Genomic DNA, 20,965 nt, shown 5'->3' with positions numbered 1-20,965 from the left:
TGCTTGACTGCTATAAGCCTGAGGACCCAACCACCTGGTTCTCTAACCCTTTAGTTACTTGGCTTCTCCTTAGCCCCCTCCTTATTATAGGAACCCTATTGCTTATAGCCCTGTCTCATCAAATTTCTCAGATAACAAATAACTAATATTGCAAAGGTTGCTACTAATTAGGTCCTCATACACCACCTAACTCTATATGGACCTACAGTAAATTATAAAAAACCCATTTGGGATGACACTTCCCCATTATAAAACAAAGGGGGAGTTGTTGGGCACTGCCAGGCACAGGCTGGAGCCTTCAGGAGAGGGGTCTGAGCTTCCAGGAATGGCTAAGGATTCCAAGGCTACAGAAGGCCAATCCCTCTGTAAGACTGGCACACCTGAACTTAGGTTTTGCTCATAGCCCTGTGACCTATGGCCAGTTGCCTAGGAAAGTCCTTATCAGGCAGCACCTTCACACAGCCCATTGCCCTGAGACCCTCGATCACCTAACCCCCCTGCCAATGCCTACATACTGGAAAGAATGTCCCCACATGCTAATTAGGCATCAGCAAGGAATCTTGTACATTCAATCCCCTTAGGATCCTCAACTGCTTATAAAACCCATTTGCCTGACAATAAACTGAGAGAGCTGTTCACCTAAACTATCTCCTGAAACTCTTTACTTTCGTGTGCTTTCCACCATAGTTGCCTGGGATGTTCTGGGGACCACGGCTGGCCCAAGGACCCAGGAACCCATACCTTCTCTTCCATAGAATGACACCCTCAAACTGGCCACCTCCCCAGACCTTCAGTCAGGTCTTGTCCTAGTCCATGGAACCTGGCTCCATCATTGCCCCCATCCAAATACCCTCACAGGTGACCCTGTTGACTTCTTGGAACTTTGCTTCTGCCCCAGATGGGGAGCACAGAAGCACCTGGAAAGCTCAGGGGGAAAATCTGTGCACCTCCACAACTTGCTCAGCTGGGATACAGTGGGTGGGGGAGTAGAGAAAAGTGCTACTGCTCCTGAGCCCTCCAGGCAAGTCATGGCTGTGACCATAGGCTGAGGAGATTCTGGACTTCCAAAGCAGCTCTTGTATCAACCACCAACCCAGAGCTGCTGGCATACTTGTAACCTCTACTACCTGTGCATCTACAGTTATAACCCTATCCCACCTAATCCAGTTCAAACCCAAAACGGAACATACACTGAAGATCCAACAAGGGCAAATACTTTCTTCCTCCTTAATAAAAGACTTACCCCAAGATGGGTAGACCCCAATGCAAAAACCAGAAAAAAAGCAAACAAAAACAACATGAAACGACAAACTGAGAGATCTCCACCAAGGCTGCCTTTTCTAAAAAGGTATTCTCCAATGAAAACTTAGAGGAGACAGCAGAAATTGAATCCCAAAATGAAAGCACTTTTATGTTGAGATGGGAAGACCCCCAATGCAAAAAAAAAAAAAAAGTCAAACAGAGATCTCCAAGGATGCCTAGTCCCACAAAAGAAGACTATAACTAAAATATAGAAGAAACAACAGAACCTAAATCCAAAAATTAAAGTATAGTAAGCTATGTGACCCTGTCCAAGCAAACTGCTTAACTGGAAGCAAATAATAAAAAAAACCAAGAATCACATAAATGAAATGCACATAGCCTTTGTTACTAGCCTTAACTTATTTGAGGAAAACCAAAGAGACCTCAAAAAAGATAAATAAACTGAAGGTCAGTCAACAGATAGAGGATCTTTTTTTAAAATTTTTTTTAATTTTTAAATTTTTATTAACATTTTCCATGATTCTAAAAAAATATCCCATGGTAATTCCCTCCCTCCCCACCCGACACTTTCCCCTTTGAAATTCCATTCTCCATCATATTACCTCCCCATCTCAATCATTGTATTTACATATATACAATATCAACCTCAGATAGAGGATCTTAACAATAAGCTGATTAAGTTTAATGAAGATATAATCAAATGCAAAAATGAATTCCAGGAAGCATCAAGAAAATCAAACTGACAAAAACAAGGGGACTTCCGGGTAAGATGGTGACATACTAGCCAAACCAAAGCAGCCTAGGGAGGGAAATAAACAGACACAGCAAAATACACTCTTGTACCAAAAAGCAAAGGTGTATATCAGCCACAGAAAAGAAGCAGGAGAGACAGTGGTCTTCCAGAAAGGAGGAAACTGGCCAGAATCCCGCCAAGGCACCAGCGGCCCTGACCTGTGAGCCTGCCTGGCCAACACTGCAGAGCTGCAGGAGCAGAAACAAGGTGAATGGATTTTCCATTCACATCAGCCTCCTTGCAGTCAAAAAACCTGAAGGAGAAGGCAGCAGAGGTCAGCTGAGCAGCTGCTGAAGGAGATACAAACAAAACTAGCTGATCAGATCAGGTACAACTCCAGGCACTCTGCAAAGTTTACTATCCCCCAACCATCAGGGCTGTAAATATCTGAAGAACTCTTTCATCCCCAGCTTCCAGGCTCCGAGAGGGATCAAGGCAGACACTTAGCACTGGTGAGAATGGAAGCCATCCCAGAAGGTAACAAGGCCTACAGGCCTACACTGAAAGTGCTAATCTCTCTTTGTATGTCAGGAAAGGTTATGTATTACATTTGAATAATATATTCTTAGTTGGCTTTACCCTTCTCAAATAAGCTGTATTTTGTTGTTGACTATTGTTGCCTCTGATGTTTCCTGATTTTCAGGGCCTTTTTCTTTTTCTTCTATCATTGGGGGCAGGGTTGACTGGCCCAAGGCTGACCTGGAACCCATTTCAGACTAGGTATCTCAATCTCCTACTTGACAAGCTTAAGGGTGTGAAGCAACACACACCCTTAGAGACTTTGGCTTTATTAGATTATCTGTTTATTTTAATTGCCACCCTTGTTTAAATACTCTGTGCTGGTTTTGATTTAAAGCCAGAAGAGCTTGGAATGATGTATTCCAAGTTCTTAAAAATAACAACTGTCAACCAAGATTACTTTATCCTGCAAAGCTATCCATTTAAATAGACAGAAAAATAAGGACATTCCACAACAAAAGCAGGCTAAACGAATATATGAACACTAAAACAGCTCTACAGAAAATACTTGAAAGGATCCTCCATGCTAAAGAGAAAGAAAAGCACACACATAAGAAACCTGGAAAAAAATAAACCCTACTCAAATACCAGTTAATACAAGAGAGCAAAGGTAAAACCAGAAGAACTACAAAACAAGAAAAAATAGCAAGAATACACACCTTTCAATAATAACTCATTTTCAATTTAAAAAAAATTTTTTTGTTCATTTTTATTTATTTATTTGAGAGTGACAGGTAGAGAAAGAGGCAGATAGAGAGAGAGAAAGAATGGGCACGCCAGGGCTTCCAGCCACTGCAAATGAACTCCAGATGCATGCGCCCTCTTGTGCATCTGGCTAATGTGGGCCCTGGAGAATCAAGCCTCGAACCGGGGTCCTTTGGCTTCACAGGCAAGCGCTTAACCGCTAAGCCATCTCTCCAGCCCCAATAATAACTCTTAATACCAATGGCTTCAATGCCCCAACCAAAAGGCACAGGTTTGTAAACTGGGTTAAAAAGCAGTATCCTTTAGTTGCCTACAAGAAACTCACCTTTCCACAAAAGATGGATACTATCTTAGGGTGAAAGTTTAGAAAACAGTGTTTACAATAAAATGGGCCTATAAAACAACCAGGTGTCACTTTCCCAATATATGACAGGGTAGACTTCAGACCAACATGAGTTTGGAAAGATAAGAAGGTAGCTTTATATTGATTAATGGAACACTCCAACAGGAGGACATTACAATCCTAAACATACATGCATCTAACTAACATGGTGGCTCCAAATTTCATCAAACAAACACTATTAGAACTAAGGGCACAGATAACATGAAACAAAGTTGTTGTGGGTGACTGCTCTCATCAATTGACAGGACATCCCAGCAAAAAATAAGCAGAGAATCCTCTGGATTAAATGAGGTCAGAGAATAAATGGACCTAACATAGCTACAGAACATTTCATCCAAATGCTGCAGAATACACATTCTTTTCAGCAGCACATGGAACCTTTTTTTATAAAATAGAGCTTACATTAGGACTCAAAGCAAATTTTAACAAATACAGGGAAATTGAAATAATTTCTTGCACTCTATCTAATCACAATGGGATTAAACTACAAATCAACAGCAAGAAAAGCTATAGAGCATACACAAAATCATGGAAACTAAACAATACTCTACTAAATGCTGAATGTGTCAATGAAGGAATCAAGAAGGAAATAAAAAAAAAGAATCAGGGGCTGGAAAAATGGCTTACAGGTTAAGGTGCTTGCCTGAAAAGCTAAAGGATCAAGGTTCAATTACTCAGGACCCACATAAGCCAGATGCACAAGGTAGTGCATGTGTCTGGAGTTCATTTGCAGTGACTAGAGGCCCTGGTGCTCCTATTCTTTTTATTTATCTTCCTGTTTCTCCTTCCTCCCTAAAAGAAAGAAAGAAAGAAGAAAGAAAGAAAGAAAGAGAGAGAGAGAGAGAGAGAGAGAGAGAAAGAAAGAGAGAGAAAGAAAGAAATACAATAATAATAATTCGTATAATCAAATGATAATAGGAATACAACATACCAATACCATTGGGACACAATGAAGGCAGTTCTAAGAGGGAAATTTTATAACTTTAAGTGCCTATATTAAGAAATTAGAAGCCAGGCATGGTGGTGCACACCTTTTAATCCAAGCACTCAGGAGGCAGAGGTAGGAGGACTGCCATGAGTTCAAGGCAACTCTGAGACTACATAATGAATTCCAGGTTAGCCTTGGCTACAGTGAGATCCAACCTCAAAAAATAAAACAAAAATAAAAAGAAAGAAAGAAATTAGAAAGGTCGCAAGTAAACAACTTAATGTTTTACCTTAAAGCCTTAGAAAAAGAAGAACAAGGCAAACCAAAAATCAGTAGATGGAAAGAAATAATAAAACCTAGGACAGAAATTAATAAAATAGAGACCAAAAATAATCCAAAGTATCAATTAAACAAAGACTTGGTTCTTTGAAAGGATAAACACAATTAATAAACTGTTAGGAAATATGACCAAAAGAAAGAAAAAAGAGACACAAATTCATAAAATTAGAAATGAAAAAGGCACCATCACAACAGATATCAGAGAAATTTAAAACCATCATAGGGACATACTTTAAGAACATATACTCCAATAAGTTTGAAAATCTGAAATAAATAAGTGATTTCCTTGATTTATATGACCTACCAAAATTAAATCAAGATGAGATTACCCACTTAAATAAGTACAGAGATCCAATCAGTTATATATATAAAAAAAAGTCTCCCAACCAAGTCCCACTCCACTATGTGTCTTGGAGGCTGGGCCTGAGGAGCCCAGCCCAACGTTGTCTCCCTGTGGTTTCCAACATGGCAAGTAGGTTTTCTAGATATGTATAAAACAACATAAACAACTCCTGAAGATTCTGGGGCTGGCAGTTGCAAAGGTAAACACAAGCAAAATTAACCAAAACAACAATGTACTGGTTTCAGAGTAGATCAGACACATCAGGCTCCTCAGATGACTGTATGTCCCCTCCTACCTCTTCTTCCTCCTCATCAGGAATCCAGACAGACTCAAGCACTGAAGATACAGCCAGGGAAAAAGTCAAGATAAAGAAGGAGAGAAAAAGAATAAATTGAGAAAAAAGGAGTCATCTGAAATATCCATTGTCCTGTCTGGTCCTCAGTCATTGATCCACACCGTTTGTCACTGAGATGGCTTCATTCCTGCTTGCATGTCCCTTCATGACAAAAAGACAAGACATCAGAAAAAGAAAGAATAAAGGAAGCATGTCACCTTTTCAAGGCTGAACCCAGGCTGAGTTTTGTGATTTCCAGAAATCTGCCTTTTGGTATAAGACAGTCAAACAAGGGTGTAGAAACCAGCCCACGGAACAGCTCAAGGAATGGAATGTCTAGACTTGCAAACAACCACACAATAGAGTTTGGAAACAAACAAACAAAAAATGTCCAGGCCCAGATGGATTCACTGGTGAATTTTACCACTTTCATGGAAGAACTCACACAAATGCTTCTCAAACATTTTCATAAAATAGAAAAGGAAAGAATCCTACCAAACTCCTTCTAGGAAGCTTGCATCACCCTGATACCAGACAAAGACAGAACAAAAAGAAAATTACAGACCAATCTCCCTTATGAACATAGATGCAAATATTCTGAACAAAATATTGGCAAACAGAATACAAGAATATATCAGAAAGATCATTCACCCTGACCAAGTAGGCTTTATACCAGAGATGCAGGGATGGTTCAACATATGCAAATTGATAAATGTAATACATTATATAAATGGATTGAAGAACAAAAATCACATGATCATCTCATTAGATGCAGAAAAAGCATTTGACAAAATCCAGCATCCCTTCATGATAAGTCCTACAGAAACTGAGAGTAGAAGGAACACATCTCAACATAATAAAGGCTATTTATGACAAACATACAGCCAACATAATACTAAATGGAGAAAAAGCTATCAGTAAAGAAAACAATGAAAAAGCAAAACAAAGAAAAAAAACAAAACAAAAATCAAACCTCATTTCCTGATTTTCCTGTCCTTGGGTCCACAACTCCCAGATTCCCTGTTCCGGAGGGTGTGCATGCCATGTGGAGAGAATAGGTCAGAGCTCCCTGTTCTTTCTCCATCTCCCAGTCCCCTGGTCCCAATACCCCTGCTGCTGTCCTGATGTGGTCCGGACCCTGCGTGCTTGCTGTGGAAGCAGGTCTTTTGCTCTGCCTTCCCGATTGACCTACCTCTGGGTCCCAACTCATGATTACTCAGCTCTGGAGGGTGCATGTACAGAGTGAATAGGCCAGAGCTCCTGGTTCATTTCCCACTTCCCAGTTCCCTGGTTCTGCTACTCCTGCTGCTGGCTTAGGGTGGCCTGGACCCTGCAGCAGGCCTTTTGCTCCAGCTTCCTGATTGACTGGCCCCTGGGCCCCCAACTCCCTGTTCCCCTGAGCCAGAGGGAACACGGCCACTGAGGAAGCTGGACTCTTGCTCCTGGCTCCCCAGCTTCCATGGAGTGTTGCAGTCAGGTTTGCACTGCTGACAGAAATCACCCAACCAAAAGCAGCTTCTGAGCAAAAAGTTTTATTTTGACTTACAGACTCAAGGAGAAGCTCCATGATGGCAGGGGAAAACAATGGCATGAGCAGAGGGTGGACATCACCTCCTGGCCAAAAGGAACAGGAGAGTGAGCCAGGATGACCTGGAATTCACCACGTAGCCTCAGGGTGGCCTTGAACTCATGGAGATCCTCTGAACTCTGCCTCCCAAGTGCTGGGGTTAAAGGTGTATACCACCACACCCAGTTTAAAAATCTATTTAACTTTTAGTCTTTTTAGGAAAATTAAGTGACATTCATATAATTTCTTTTATAAATGAATGATTCATTACACAGTAGCTCTAAAAGCAGGGAGAGAGAATGCTGTAGTGTCTAAAAGCTTTTTACATATCTAATGTTTCCTGTTCACAAATGCATTGCCTCCCTCAGGTAGTAATAGGCAACATAATATATGGGCAAGACAAAAATTCATTGTGTGACATTTGGAAAGTCGACACTTTTAACGTCTGTTTTAAAAATGGAAATAGCTATGCTACTGTTCCATGGTAACTTTTTGGTGAGAGTAATGCATGGAAACACCTGGTTTTGGAACATTCTCAAATGTTAGTCTTACAATTTAACAAGAATCCTTCATTTCAACCTCAATATCCCTGTTTTTCCCAGAAGCACAGTGGACTAAATAGGGCTTCACACATGCTAGGCAAGTACTCTACTCATTGAGCTTTATTCCCAGATTGCCAATATTCTTTAAAGTATGTATATATGTATGTATACTAAATTTCCTTCTTTTGGAAATCTGTCATTGAGGGGTTATACTGTTATAAAAAGGTAGATTTAAGAAGTGCATCCTTCCTTCCTAATGGTCAGCTTTTGGAATCAAATAGGCTGACAATTTGGGTTGCCAAAGAAATATTTTTATTTTTTATTTTATTTTTTGTTTTTTCAAGATAGGGTTCCACTCTAGCCCAGGTTGACCTGGAATTCACTACAGAGTCCCAGGGCAGCCTCGAACTCACAGTGATCCTCCTACCTCTGCCTCCCGAGTGCTGGGATTAAGGGCATGAGCCATCATGCCCAGCTTCAAAGAAATATTTTTAAACATGAAGGTAGTAGCCCAAGAATGTAATATGATAACATATACTACTACATTAGCCAAGGCTGCAGTGCCTAAAAGCACTGTGGAGCAACTCAAATTATATTCTGCTTATTCCTATTCACTATAGAACATTTTGGGGCCTAGTAACAAAGTTTTGTTCTCTTGGATTCTAGGCTATAAAAAATGTACATACTGATGGCAAGATTTATCCAAAGATTAATGAGAGAACTGTTTCATTTGGCCCTTTTTATTTTGGGGAGAGAGAGAAAGAGAAAGAGAACGAGAGAATTGGTGAGCCAGGGCCTCAGCCATTACAATCAAACTCCAGATGCTTGTGTCACCTAGTGGTCATGTGTGACCTTGTGCTTGCCTCACCTTTGTGTCGGGCTTACGTGGGATCTGGAGAGTCAAACATGGGTCTTTAGGCTTCACAGGCAGTGCCTTAACCAATAAGCCATCTTTCAAGGCCCCATTTATCCCTTTTTAGAAAAGCTACTGATAACTGTCCCAAAGAAGTTAAAATACAAAGGCTATATAGTGTATGACTTGATGCACAAACTACTTCAAATAGGACCTGTTATTTTCCTCTTCAGGATCTGAAAATCCACTGCTTTCTTCTGCTTTGTCATCAGGCATTCAAAATCCCCATATAGAGTTGCTAGTAATATCCTTGTGGTCCTAAATCTCCTTATTATCATCAAAAATTTAAATTCCTTCTCACAGGCCCATCAGCCTCAGTTTATCTTTTCCATGGAAATCCCATCCCTTCACTATACCTCACTTACCCCAAACTAGATAAAAAAAATAGCACAAACACCCCTCCCCCGCCTTTCCATGTGAAACCAGGCACTTTGCAATCCTCTCCAAGTACGAACATTATTTCTCTCCCTGCTTAAGGAACAGAGGGAATATTTCTTCATTCTTTTCCCCATCAGCCCTCTACTGTAGTTCACCCATAGCTCACAACCTTTGTATCCTTATTAAGTTCTCTCCACACTCTGGCTTCTCTTCATATTTGAAACACCTCTGGCCTTTCACTAAGCTTTCCAGAGTTTACAAGACCTAAAAGCAGTTCTATCATCCTCTGATCCTTTTAGCATCCCCACCAAAGCCCAGCTCTCTTTCCCTACCAAGGAGAAAGTACAAGAAAAGTGCACCATTGTCATAACTTAGCATTTAATAGGTATGTCCGTTGTCCTTACCACTAGCCAATGGTGAGGGTCTTCGTATGTTGACCCCATCTCTCAACCTCTAGCACTTTATAACCTTAAACACTGTCATATCTTGCTCACATAACTGACATGTTTGGCCTTGAACATATTTCTATGTACTTTAAAGTTGTCATCTTAACATTTTTTCTTGATCATCAAGATTTTCTTTGATCTGATCTTACCCCATCATTCAGATTTGTTAGAGAACTAGTGAGCATAATTTCTGGCCTCTTCTCTCAGTGGTCCCCCAGGCTTCCAATCCCCTCTTGAGCATTTATTTGATGGCACAGAGGTCACTCTGTTGCCCATTACCTACAGTGGGTGTTCCTTAGGACTACTCATGCTGTTCCTCTGGGCTTTCCAGTATGGTTATAGGTATAAATAAAGCTGATTGGTCATGTCCTTCTCAATCTCAGTGCCACATTTTCAAATCTGTTTTTATTTATTTGCAAAGAGAGACAGAGAGAGAGGAAGAAACACAGAGAGAATGAGAATGAGAGAATGGGTGTGCCAGGGCCTCCAGTCATTGTAAACAAAGTCTAGATGCAAGTACCACTTTGTGCATCTGGCTTTATACGTAAAGTGGAGAACTGAACCTGGGTCACTGGGCTGTACAGGGAAGTACCTTAAGTGCTGAGCCATCTCTCCAGCCCCATCAGCTGCCACATTTTAATCCTATCCCTTGGATTACCTATAGTCTAAATTGTTGACTTCTCTCAACCTTCATTATGCTAATCACTACTAATCACTTTAGAGAAGACTGGGTTACCTAATCTGAGCTTAAACTTCACTCTTTCATGAAATTATTGCTGAGGAAATTTTCATTTCTTCCCCTGCTTAAGATGCAAAGGATTATAAATGCCACTATGAATTCCATGCTTTCCTCATTACTTGTGTTTCTCCTGCTAGCTTTTGTTCTTTTCAATGCCTGTTTTACTCTCCCACACCCAACTTTCCATGGTCTACAATACTCAGATCTTGGGCATCACAAGCTATCCTCTTCAGTCCTCTCTTACCTGCTTTCAACTTGTGACCATGGAACCTTATATTCGATGTCTTCACCTCTTACTTCTTTCAGGCTGCTTCATGTCTTTCTCAATTAATTATCTCCAAGTCTATGCTCATCTCCTAAACTCCAAGACCAATGTAGTCTAACACAAACATGTCTCAGAGATGTCTCTAGTAATGAACCTGCCTCCTCTAAGGTCCTCTTCATGGCCAGCTACCTGAAGCCATGCTGTCTTGTCTCCTCCTCCTGTCTACACCTTACTGCCCCACAATAGAGGGTTCCTATCTGTCCTACCTTATACTCCAAACTATCAGCTAATGTATCATCAGCAAGTGAGAAGAAGTGTGAGCAGCTGGGGACCTCTGATTCCAGTTCCAGGCCTGGGGCTCTCATTTGAACACTGAGCTTCATTTTGGCTATATGACCCCACCATTGATTGCCTTACTTGAATATTCTTTGATGTGAGCCCCTAGCAGTATTTTAGTTTCTTTTTTAATTTTTTTTGGGGGGGAAATAGAGGGAACATTTATTTTATTTTTATTTCATTTATTTTATTGCATTTTAAACAGCTTTGTTGAGATACTAATGATACATAGTAAACTACTTTAACATGGAATTATATATATTTATGTCACAAATCAAGATAATGTACATAGTCATTGCTCTCAAAATTTTAGGGAGTTTTTTTTTATAATTCCTCCTTCCTACTTCTCTCCCACTCAAATCCAAGAGACCACTAAATCACTTGATCTGCTTTTTTTCACTATAGATTAATTAACATTTTCTACAATGTTATGTAAAATTCAAGTGCATGTGCATATGCTGTCTGGTTTCTTTCTTTCAGTGTATTTTTTTTTGATTCATCAAGGTTATATGTCTCAATGGTTTATTTGCTTTCAGTGCCAAGTACTGCTATTATATATTGCATGTACATATAAAAATTCTCCTATTTTCCTGTTGATTAACATGTGAATTGTTTCCAGTTTTGGATCATTACAAAGGTGATGTGACTGTTCTTGCATTAGTCTTTGGATTGAAGTGTGTTTTTCTCATGTTGGATGAATTCCTAGCAGTGGAATTGACTACAGGAATAACAGGCTACATTTAACTTTTTCTCTTTTAGAAAGTTTACTTATTTATTTATTTATTTAGAGAGAGAGACAGAGACAGAGTCAGAGAATGGGTATACAAGATCTCCAGCCCTGCAAATGAACTCCAGACACATGTGCCATTCTTTTTTAATTTTTAAAAATATCTTTATTTGGCTGGGCATGGTGGCACACACCTTTAATCCCAGCACTTGGGAGGCAGAAGTAGGAGGGTTGCTGTGAGTTTAAGGGGAGCCTGGGACTACAGAGTGAGTGCCAGGTCAGTCTGGGATAGAGTGAGACCCTGTCTTAGAAAACAAAATCTTTATTTATTTATTTATTTATTTATTTATTTATTTATTTATTTGAGAGGGGGTAGGGAGAGAGAAAGAAAAGCATGGGCATGCCAGAACCTCCAGCCACTATAAATACACTCCAAATGCATGAGCTACTTTATGCATTTGGCTTTAGGTGGGTACTGGGGAACTGAACCTCAGGCCATCAGGCTTTACAAGAAAGCACCTTTAACCACTGAGCAATCTCTCCAGCCCCTATTTTAATTTCTTAATGTGATTTCATGTGATCTATTTTGGAACTTAAATAAGATTTCTTGCTTTCTAGTTTCTGCTTGTGCCTTCTCCTAGAGTGGATCCAGGGTGTAAGGTTGCTTGCCCCAACTCCAAGAATTCCGCTGTATATTTTGAGCCATCCAGGCTGGGGCCTGCTATGCGAGCTTCTGAGGGAGCTGATATCACAGCTAGTTGGGACTGGACCAACTTTTGCTTTTCTTAGGGCCTACTAGATAGAACACTTGGTAAGTCATTCCATGAAGGGAAGTTCCCTCTACCCCAAGTTGGACAGTGTTTTCCTCACCAGCTGATCAATAACTGAGCTCTCCACATTTTGGTTCAAGTATCTTTATTTTTCTATACCCTACCAACTGGTAATCACATCTCTATGGTTTTTAACTATTGACCCTAAACACAAAACAGATGTGAGGGTGATCTTATTCCAAGAGGTGTCCTTTGTGTTCCAGCTCCAAGCTGTCTGGTATTTTCCTTTCTCACCTTGCATGTGGTACTATGAAAGCTTCACATTCTGGCAAAAAAAAAGAGGAAAACTGATTTTGGTTAAGTATATTCATCTCACCTTTACCTAGGACCAGGCTTCCATTTCATTTTCAACCTCTGTTATATTCTGCAGGTACCTTAGCTTATGTAAAATCAGATGGATAATTTTTAGCCTTTCAAACCTATTCCCCTACCTCTCTGTTAGCTGCCATTTGATGTACCATACTCCTCAGTCCATCAAACTTTCACATAACATCCCTCAAATTTACCATTGATTTTGACTTGTCCAAGCCTATAGACTCCCATTGGTCAGCCCTTACCATGAAACTTTAGCCCTTATGTCCCCTTAACCCTTTGCTGTGATGGCTTCTTAGTTGATCCTCTTCGTTTTCGTCTAGACACCAATGATCTAAGGCTTTCAAGAAAGAGAGGCTTGTAGACAAATGAGACTGTGATAGTCAGCTGGTAGCTGGACTCAGAGGATACAACAGAGAGGACCCCACTACAGGTCCAGAAAAGTTACAAAAGAATGGTGACCTGCACCTTCAGAAAGAAGGATCATAGGTCCAGGTGGGGTCAACAGCAAAAACATAGCTTTGGTGGTGTGGAAATACAAAATGCAACAAACTACAGTGGTTTGTAGGCTAGCACCTAGAGGGAGAGAAAGCAGAGGGATAGGGAGTCCATGCCAAGCTTTGAAGGCCTACTGGTGGGTTTTAATAGATCCTGAGGTCAGGGAGGGTCACTAGTTTGTTAAAGGATAGAAGTAGGACAATAATGTAAGAAAGGTCACTGTGGACACAGCATGGATATTGTTCAAAGGTCAGGAAGATGCAGAGTAAGGTAGGCCTTCAGCTGGGATGCCAAAGACACAGTATAGTTGAGCCAACAAGTGCTTGAGAAGCAAGGATAAAACAGATGCTAACCTAAGAGCCAATGAGGACTTACCTAGTAACTGGTAGGATGCAAACAAGGATGGAAAGGGAAGAATGACATAGTAGAAGGGTCATTCTTCACAGATCTCAAGACAAGAACTTGAGAGCCACTGACTTGGGCAGTTTTGGTGATCTTTGAATGTCTAGCACTCTGATCCCTAAGTTAACCCTATCCAGAACTGAGAAAGGCTCCATCACTCTCAAAACCAAAAACAATGGGACACTATTTTCCTCAATTTACATTTTGATAGCCACATATGTAGGAGATATGGAATTAGACAGTGAAGCTCTAGACTGAACACAAGCCATGAGCACAGATTCATAAATCTTCAATGTGTTCTAGAAAATGTGGAAGGTGAGCAAAATAATCTACATTTAATTTCAGAAATAGATGATAAAAAAGAGACAAAGGGAAAATAAGGACAGGAAGGGAGATGAAAAGGTCAAATGTGAAAGTGTTGTATGAACTGTCAGCTCTAAATCTTTGGAAGCCAGAGGACACAGGCAGGATGGCATGAAAAATAGTAGAGCAAGCAACACTGTTCATGGTGGGCTTGCCAGGTAAGAAGTTGGTTAAGGACTGAGGGTTGAGAGTTCAAGAAACATTTAATAGGATTTAACAGGTGAGAGTCAGGAGACCAGAGGAGCAAGGGAAGCTTGACATGGCCAAAGCAAAGTCCAGCAATGAAGGAAAATGGAGGCTGTGAAGTTTAAAGAATTTGAGTTAAGGAAAGAAAGGCAGGAAGTATAATCTTTCTTTCTAGAGCTGTGAAGGAAATAGGAGGAAGAGGGCAGCATCTGGAAGGTAAAGAACTTCCTTTTTCTAATTACACAGTAACAGTTATGCCACTCATCTGCTCAGAGTATACGTCATTACCAAGGCCTGTTATTTGAAGACCTATGCTCTAGCATCACCTGTGACTTTCTCTTCTCACAACCTACACCCAACCCAAGCCATCCTGAATACACAAGAGAAAACAAAACTGGTCCATACCAACCAAAAGGCTAGTAAAAGAAAATAAACAGAGAAGTACAGAATTTAAAGAAGGGACTGATCCCCACACTTTAAAATAGATCAGAAAACCTTTAACCAGAAATTGCAGACGTGTTAAGGTCACAAAAGGATGTCTATGGTGTTCTATTATTTATAATTTAAATTTCAGTGCCAGCATTGAAGTGCTACAGCACTGCTTGCTTCCTGTCATGTCATATTCTACTTGGTACTGGATCAATTTAGTGATAAAAATCGACCTTGCCTTTTAATAGGCATCCCATCTCTGAATATAAAATACACAAAAGACAGGACTGTCTGAACTGCAACAAAGTGCCCTCAAACTATCAAAACTACCACAGTGGTTTTAAAACATTGGTGAGTTATTAAAACAGGATGAGGCTTGGGTCAGTGCATTTTCACTGTGTTCTCTGAATGTTTCTGATACTTCCCAAAATATAAGGACCACTGAAATGACATATTTTGTCCTGCTTCAGGATATGACTTCCTCATATCTCAATGCTCATGGGCTATGAGGTTGGTTCCCTTTACTACTAATCTAAGGGACCTAGACCAACTCTCTTTGATCCCTAACTTTGTGCACGAATTAGAATCACTTGGGAGAAAACAATTTGTCAAGCCAAATCAGAATGTCTACATTCAGAACCTTCTGTCTTTCCAGAGAGATTCATTCTACAAACAAACCTCAAACTACTCTGACATCTCTATTAGATATGCCGGGTCTAAAGTCCAAGAGGAGAAAGAGAGGTATCTGTAACATTTAGATGCAGAAACTATAAGTTCGTAGGTCCTCTGAAAAAAGCAAAGTTCCACTACTGTTAATGACTTCTAATAGAAGACGCAGCCTCCTAAACACCTTCCATGTAGTCAGGCATTCTAGGTTCCTATAGATTCTTCAGGTTTTGGTAACACCAAAATTGTAAAAAAGAAAGGCAAACTAATCTTTCCAACCTAGGTTATACATCGGATCTTGCCACAACTTGGAGCACCTGGATACCTTTCTTGTTCTTCCTTATCCAGTCGTTCTTGCTCCTCCTGTTCCTTTTGCAGCCGAGCCTGGCGCCTCTTTTCAGCCAGGATTTTTGCAGCCTCTCCTGCATCAGTCGTGCCTGCTGTGGGCTTCCCTAAGGCTATCAGAGAAGAGGCAACAAGAAAAAATAAAGGATATAAACATAATTCCACCCACACAGCAGTGGGCACAAAATTATCTAACCCAGTGAGGTGATGGAAAATACTGCCAAGACAGTGTTACAATTAGCCACTGAGCAGGAAGAAGCTACAATGAGCCAGCTATGACCCTGAATGCATTAATTATCCAGTAAGGGTGGAGGACAACAAAGACACAAGCCATGATTAGGGCGAACTCACTGCATCCCAATGGCATTAGGGAGTAAAAGAAGACCAGCCTTCTCTTGCAGAAGGTGCAGGTGCTGGCTAGATGCAGCCTATCTTAGCACTCTTGTGAGGTTCCATAAGTGTATGACTACACTCCAAAGTCTCCTCAGAAAGAGTGATTTAGAAGAACTCAGGCATAATATGCAAGCCTAAGAAAGTAGTATGATGGGATGAAGTTGTCACGGGAAAAAATCCTCTCTCCCCCCAAACATGAGGCAATGGCATATAGATTAGGAAAGAGGGAGCATCAAGTGGGGAAAGTCAAGACCCAGTGGCAACATCAACAAAGAAAAAATTTACCTGCACTGCTCTCAGCCTTCACCCCAGTGGCAGTATGTCTGTCAGCCATGTGCCTCTCAACGGTGTGCTTCTCTGTGGCATGTTTGTCTACCACATGCTTGTCAGCTGTATACTTCTCAGTGGCCTGTTTGTCAGCCACATACTTTTGGGTTGTATACTTCTCAGTGGCTTGCTTTTCTACTACATACTTCTCATTTGTGTTGTTTTTCTCTGTGGCCTGTTTGTCTGCCATGTGCTTCTTTCTGGCATGCTTGTCAGCCACTTGCTTCTCACTGGCTTGCTTATCTGTAACATACTTCTCAGTCGTTTGCTTGTCAGCTATGTGCTTCTCTAAGGTTTCATCTTTGTGTAGGCCAGTGAACTGATGATCTGAGGCATCTTCCCTTTCCTTATTGCTCTTCTCTTTCTCTTTCTTCCTGAGTGCTTCTTCATTAGGAATGGGGGGAAAGCGATACTTCACTGGAGACCCTATGAACTGTGACTTCCCTGTCTTTGGAGACTGTGGATATGCTTTTGACATTGTCCTGGAAAACAAAAACAATGTGTAAGATGATTATTGGGCTTGACCATACATCTCTGTTCCTAAAGATAATCTGGTTTCAAAAAGCTGAGTAATTTCAAGTTTCAATTGTTTGGAGGATAAATGTAAGGCTGAGCACATGCTCAAAAGTTACCCAAACAGAAACATACAGTATCTGTAAGATAGTCCTTGTAGGACAAGTCTATTAAAAAACCCAGATTGTGATACTATGTCCTAATTCACATATGTGATGCGACAATGTTAAGGATGGTAATCTGGCTTGGATATGGTTAGTTTACCAAAGATTCATGTGCTGAAAGACAAATCCCCAATGTAAGGATACTGAAGTATAGTGAGACCTTTAAGAAAGTTTGCTCATGGTAGGAAGAGATTAGGTCAAGTAAATACTGTATTAGTTCTCTGAAACTATATTAAGGGTTTGGACTAACTATGTACCACAAGGACAGTAGTTCTAATGTGGGTCAGCCTTCCCTAACTCACACACATATGACCTTCACCATATGTCCTTCTTTTCTACTATGAAGCATGGGTTCTTTACCAGAAGCTCAAACAATATGGATATCATGCTCTTGAAGATAACCCTGCTTCCAAATCTGTGAGCCAAATCAAATCCTTTTCCTTTACATTAGATTAATTGAAGTGGAAATGCACACTAAATGTGGATGTGCTGCACCATTACAAGCACTAGGGGTCCTGTACTGCATAAAAAGAGCAAGCTAGCTGAACACAAGCACTCATCACTCTCTGCTTTCTGAATGCAGATGCAATGTGACCAACTGCCTCCTGTTCCTGCCACCATGTCTCTCCTACCATGATGGACTGTATCCTTCAAAGTGTGAGCCAAAATAAGCCCTTCCTCCCTTAAGTTGCTTTCATCAGGTATTTGTCACAACAACAAGAGTAACACAGGAGCTCATACCTATATGCCCAGCACTCCATAGACTGAGGCAAGAGGATTATTGCAAGTTCAAGGTCAGCCTGGGTCTGTCTAGTTCCAAGCCATCTAGGGCTATACACTGAGACTCTATCTTGAAAGAAAAAAAAAGTGCTTTCCACAGTAGGCTTATCTCCCTTTTCATGGCAATCTGTTTACCTGATAGACAACTCTAACCACAGGAAAGATTTTTTTATACTGGTCAAATTAAATTGACATTCCTGTGTTATCATTCCATGAGGCCTGGAGTCACTCCTAACCTAAGACACCTCATTTATGTAGATAGTGCTTTGACTATTCTCTCTGCTATTGTACTCAGTTGGCTTAGGTGCTATACTTGGGGTCTCCTACAATCCTTAAGGGATGAAGCTGTTGAGACAGATCAGCAACCATGTGGTTATTTATAGGTGCACTTATATACCTTTTCCTTCCTATTTCCCCCAACCTAGATTCTGCTTTTTAGAGACAGGGTCTCTCAACAAAATCATAGAAGAAAACTTCCACCAAATTGGGAAAGAGGTACCAATGCAGATACAGGAATCCTTTAGAACACCAGCCAGACAAAACCTGGGAAGAACCTCTTCTTGCCATATTATAATCAAACTTCCAAACACACAAACCAAAGAAAAAATATTGAAAGCAGTCAGAGAGAAAAATCAAGTTACCTACAAAGGCAAGCCTATCAGGATTACAGCAGATTACTCAACACAAACTTTAAAAGCCAGAAGGGCATGGAGTGATGTATTCCAAGTCCTGAAAGATAACTGTCAACCAAGGTTACTTTATCCTGCAAAGCTATCCATTCAAGTAGATGGAGAAATAAGGACATTCCATGAAAAAAGCAAGCTAAAGGAGTATTTGAAGAAAAAAACAGCTCTACAGAAAATACTTGAAATGATCCTCCATGCTGAAGATAAAGAAAAGCATATAAGGAACCGGTAAAAAACAAACAATACTCAAATACTAATTAACAAGAGAGCAAAAGTAAAACCAGAAGAACTACAAAAAAATGGCAAACATAAATATACACCTTTCAATATTATCTCTTAATATCAATGGCCTCAATGCCCCAACCAAAAGACATAGGTTTGCAGACTGGGTTAAAAAGCAGGATCCTTCAATTTGTTGCCTCCAAGAAACCTACCTTTCTACAAAGGATGGACACTATCTTAGGGTGAAAGGTTGGAAAATGGTGTTTCAAGCAAATGGGCCTAGAAAACAAGCAGGGGTTGCTATCCTAATATCTGACAAGGTAGACTTCAGTCCAACATTAGTTAAGAAAGATAAGGAAGGACACTTTATATTGATTAAAGGCACCCTCCAACAGGAGGGCATTACAATCCTAAACATATATGCACCTAACATGGGGGCCCCCAAGTTCATCAAACAAATGCTATTAGAATTAAGGTCACAGATAACACCACATACAGTGGTACTGAGTGACTTTAACACCCCATTCTCATCAATTGACAGGTTATCCTGGGAAAAAATAATCAGAGAGGCATCTGTACTAAATGAGGTCATAGAAGGAATGGACCTAACAGATATCTACAGGACATTTCATCCAAATTCTGCAGAATATACATTCTTTTCAGCAGCACATGGAACATCCTCTAAAATAGACCATATATTAGGATCCAAAGCATATCTTGACAATACAGGGAAATTGAAATAATTCCTTGCATTCTATCTGACCACAATGGAATCAAACTACAAATCAATAGCAAGAAAGGCTATAGAGCATACACAAAAATATCACGGAAATTAAACAACACACTACTAAATGATGAAATGGGTCAATGAAGAAATCAAGAAGGAAATCAAACGATAATGACAACACAATATACCAAAATCTCTGGGACATAATGAAGGCATTCCTAAGAGGTAAATTTATAGCTTTAAGTGCCTATATTAAGAAATTAGAAAGGTCGCAAGTAAGTGACCTAATGCTTCACCTTAAAGCCTTGGAAAAAGAAGAACAAGGCAAACCAAAAATCAGTAGATGGGAAGAAATAATAAAGATTAGGGCAGAAGTTAATGAAATAGAAACAAAAAATAATAATAATCCAAAGAATCAATGAAACAAAGAGTTGGTTCTTTGAAAGGATAAACAAGATTGATAAACCCTTAGCAAATGTGACCAAAAGAAAGAGAGAAGAGACACAAATTAATAAAATTAGAGATGAAAAAGGTAACATCACAACAGATGGCAGAGAAATTCAAAAAATCATAGGGACATAGAGACAGGGTCTCATGTACCCAAACTGATCTCAATTCACTATGTAGCTAAGGATGACCTTGCACTCCTGATCTCCTTAACTCCACCTTCCCAGTACTGGGATTAAAGGTATTCATGCATCCTGATACCTGACTCAATCCTATTTTTAATTTTTTTAATTTATTTGAGATAGAAAGAAAAAAAAAGAAAAAGGAAGGAAGGGAGGGAGGGAGATAGAGAAGAAATGAAGGAACTTCCACACTTACAGGCTCCTGACATCCTTGGCTCAAAAGATAATATATGAGCGCTTTTATGATTCAGTCCATGAATCCTTTAACAAAGTCAGATGAGGGTCCATTTCTTGACCGTACAGAGTTCAAATATGCCCCCCGATATAACCATGTTTACTAAATGTTGTCTACACCAGCCACAGAGCTGTCAAGCATGTATGCATGCATGTTTGTGTATGCATATATGTGTCTTTTAGTTATAGAAAAGCATAGTGATATATGTACTAATGATCTAGTCACTTTACAAATTAAATTGGCATGGGCAACTAAACAATGGAGCTGAGGTTGAGCCCACAACTATTCAACTACTTCTTGCAACTCTGTACTGCTCCTTGTGTTGCAGTGGTAGATAAGCCTGAATTTGGAGTCACCAGAACTCCAGCATGTCTTTTTTTTTTTTTCCAATAAATAGTATACAGTAAGCCTGTTGGTGCACTCTGAAAATGTTAGCATTCAGGAGGCTGAAGCAGGAATGTGAATTTTTTTTTTTAATTTTTGGTTTTTGAGGTAGGGTTTCACTCTAGTCCAGGCTGACTTGGGATTCACTACATAGTCTCAGGGTGGCCTCAAATTCACAGTGATCCTCCTACCTCTGCCTCCCGAGTGCTGGGATTAAAGGCGTGTGCCACCATGCCCGGCTAGGAATGTGAATTTTTAAAAATTATTTTATTTTAATTATTTATTTGAGAGACAGAATGAGGCGGGGGGGGGAGAGAGAGAGAGGGAGGGAGGG

General features: G+C 40.2%; 1 protein-coding gene across 3 annotated transcripts in view; it reads right to left on the bottom strand.

Moving 5' to 3' along the window:
- Positions 1-20,965, bottom strand: part of Map7d2 (MAP7 domain containing 2) — a 171,844-nt gene that overhangs the window by 35,086 nt on the left and 115,793 nt on the right. For all 3 annotated transcript variants that reach the window (XM_045140357.1, XM_045140355.1, XM_045140356.1), the window contains 2 exons: positions 16,250-16,773; positions 15,552-15,684 (listed from right to left, as the gene is read on the bottom strand). In XM_045140357.1, coding sequence (XP_044996292.1) covers positions 15,552-15,684; positions 16,250-16,773 — 657 coding nt within the window. The remainder of the gene's footprint in view (positions 1-15,551; positions 15,685-16,249; positions 16,774-20,965) is intronic.

The sequence above is a fragment of the Jaculus jaculus genome, chromosome X (assembly GCF_020740685.1).
Source record: "Jaculus jaculus isolate mJacJac1 chromosome X, mJacJac1.mat.Y.cur, whole genome shotgun sequence".
Lineage (NCBI taxonomy): Eukaryota > Metazoa > Chordata > Mammalia > Rodentia > Dipodidae > Jaculus > Jaculus jaculus.
The sequence above is the reverse complement of the archived record's forward strand: the minus strand, read 5'-3'. Positions and strand labels throughout refer to the sequence as shown.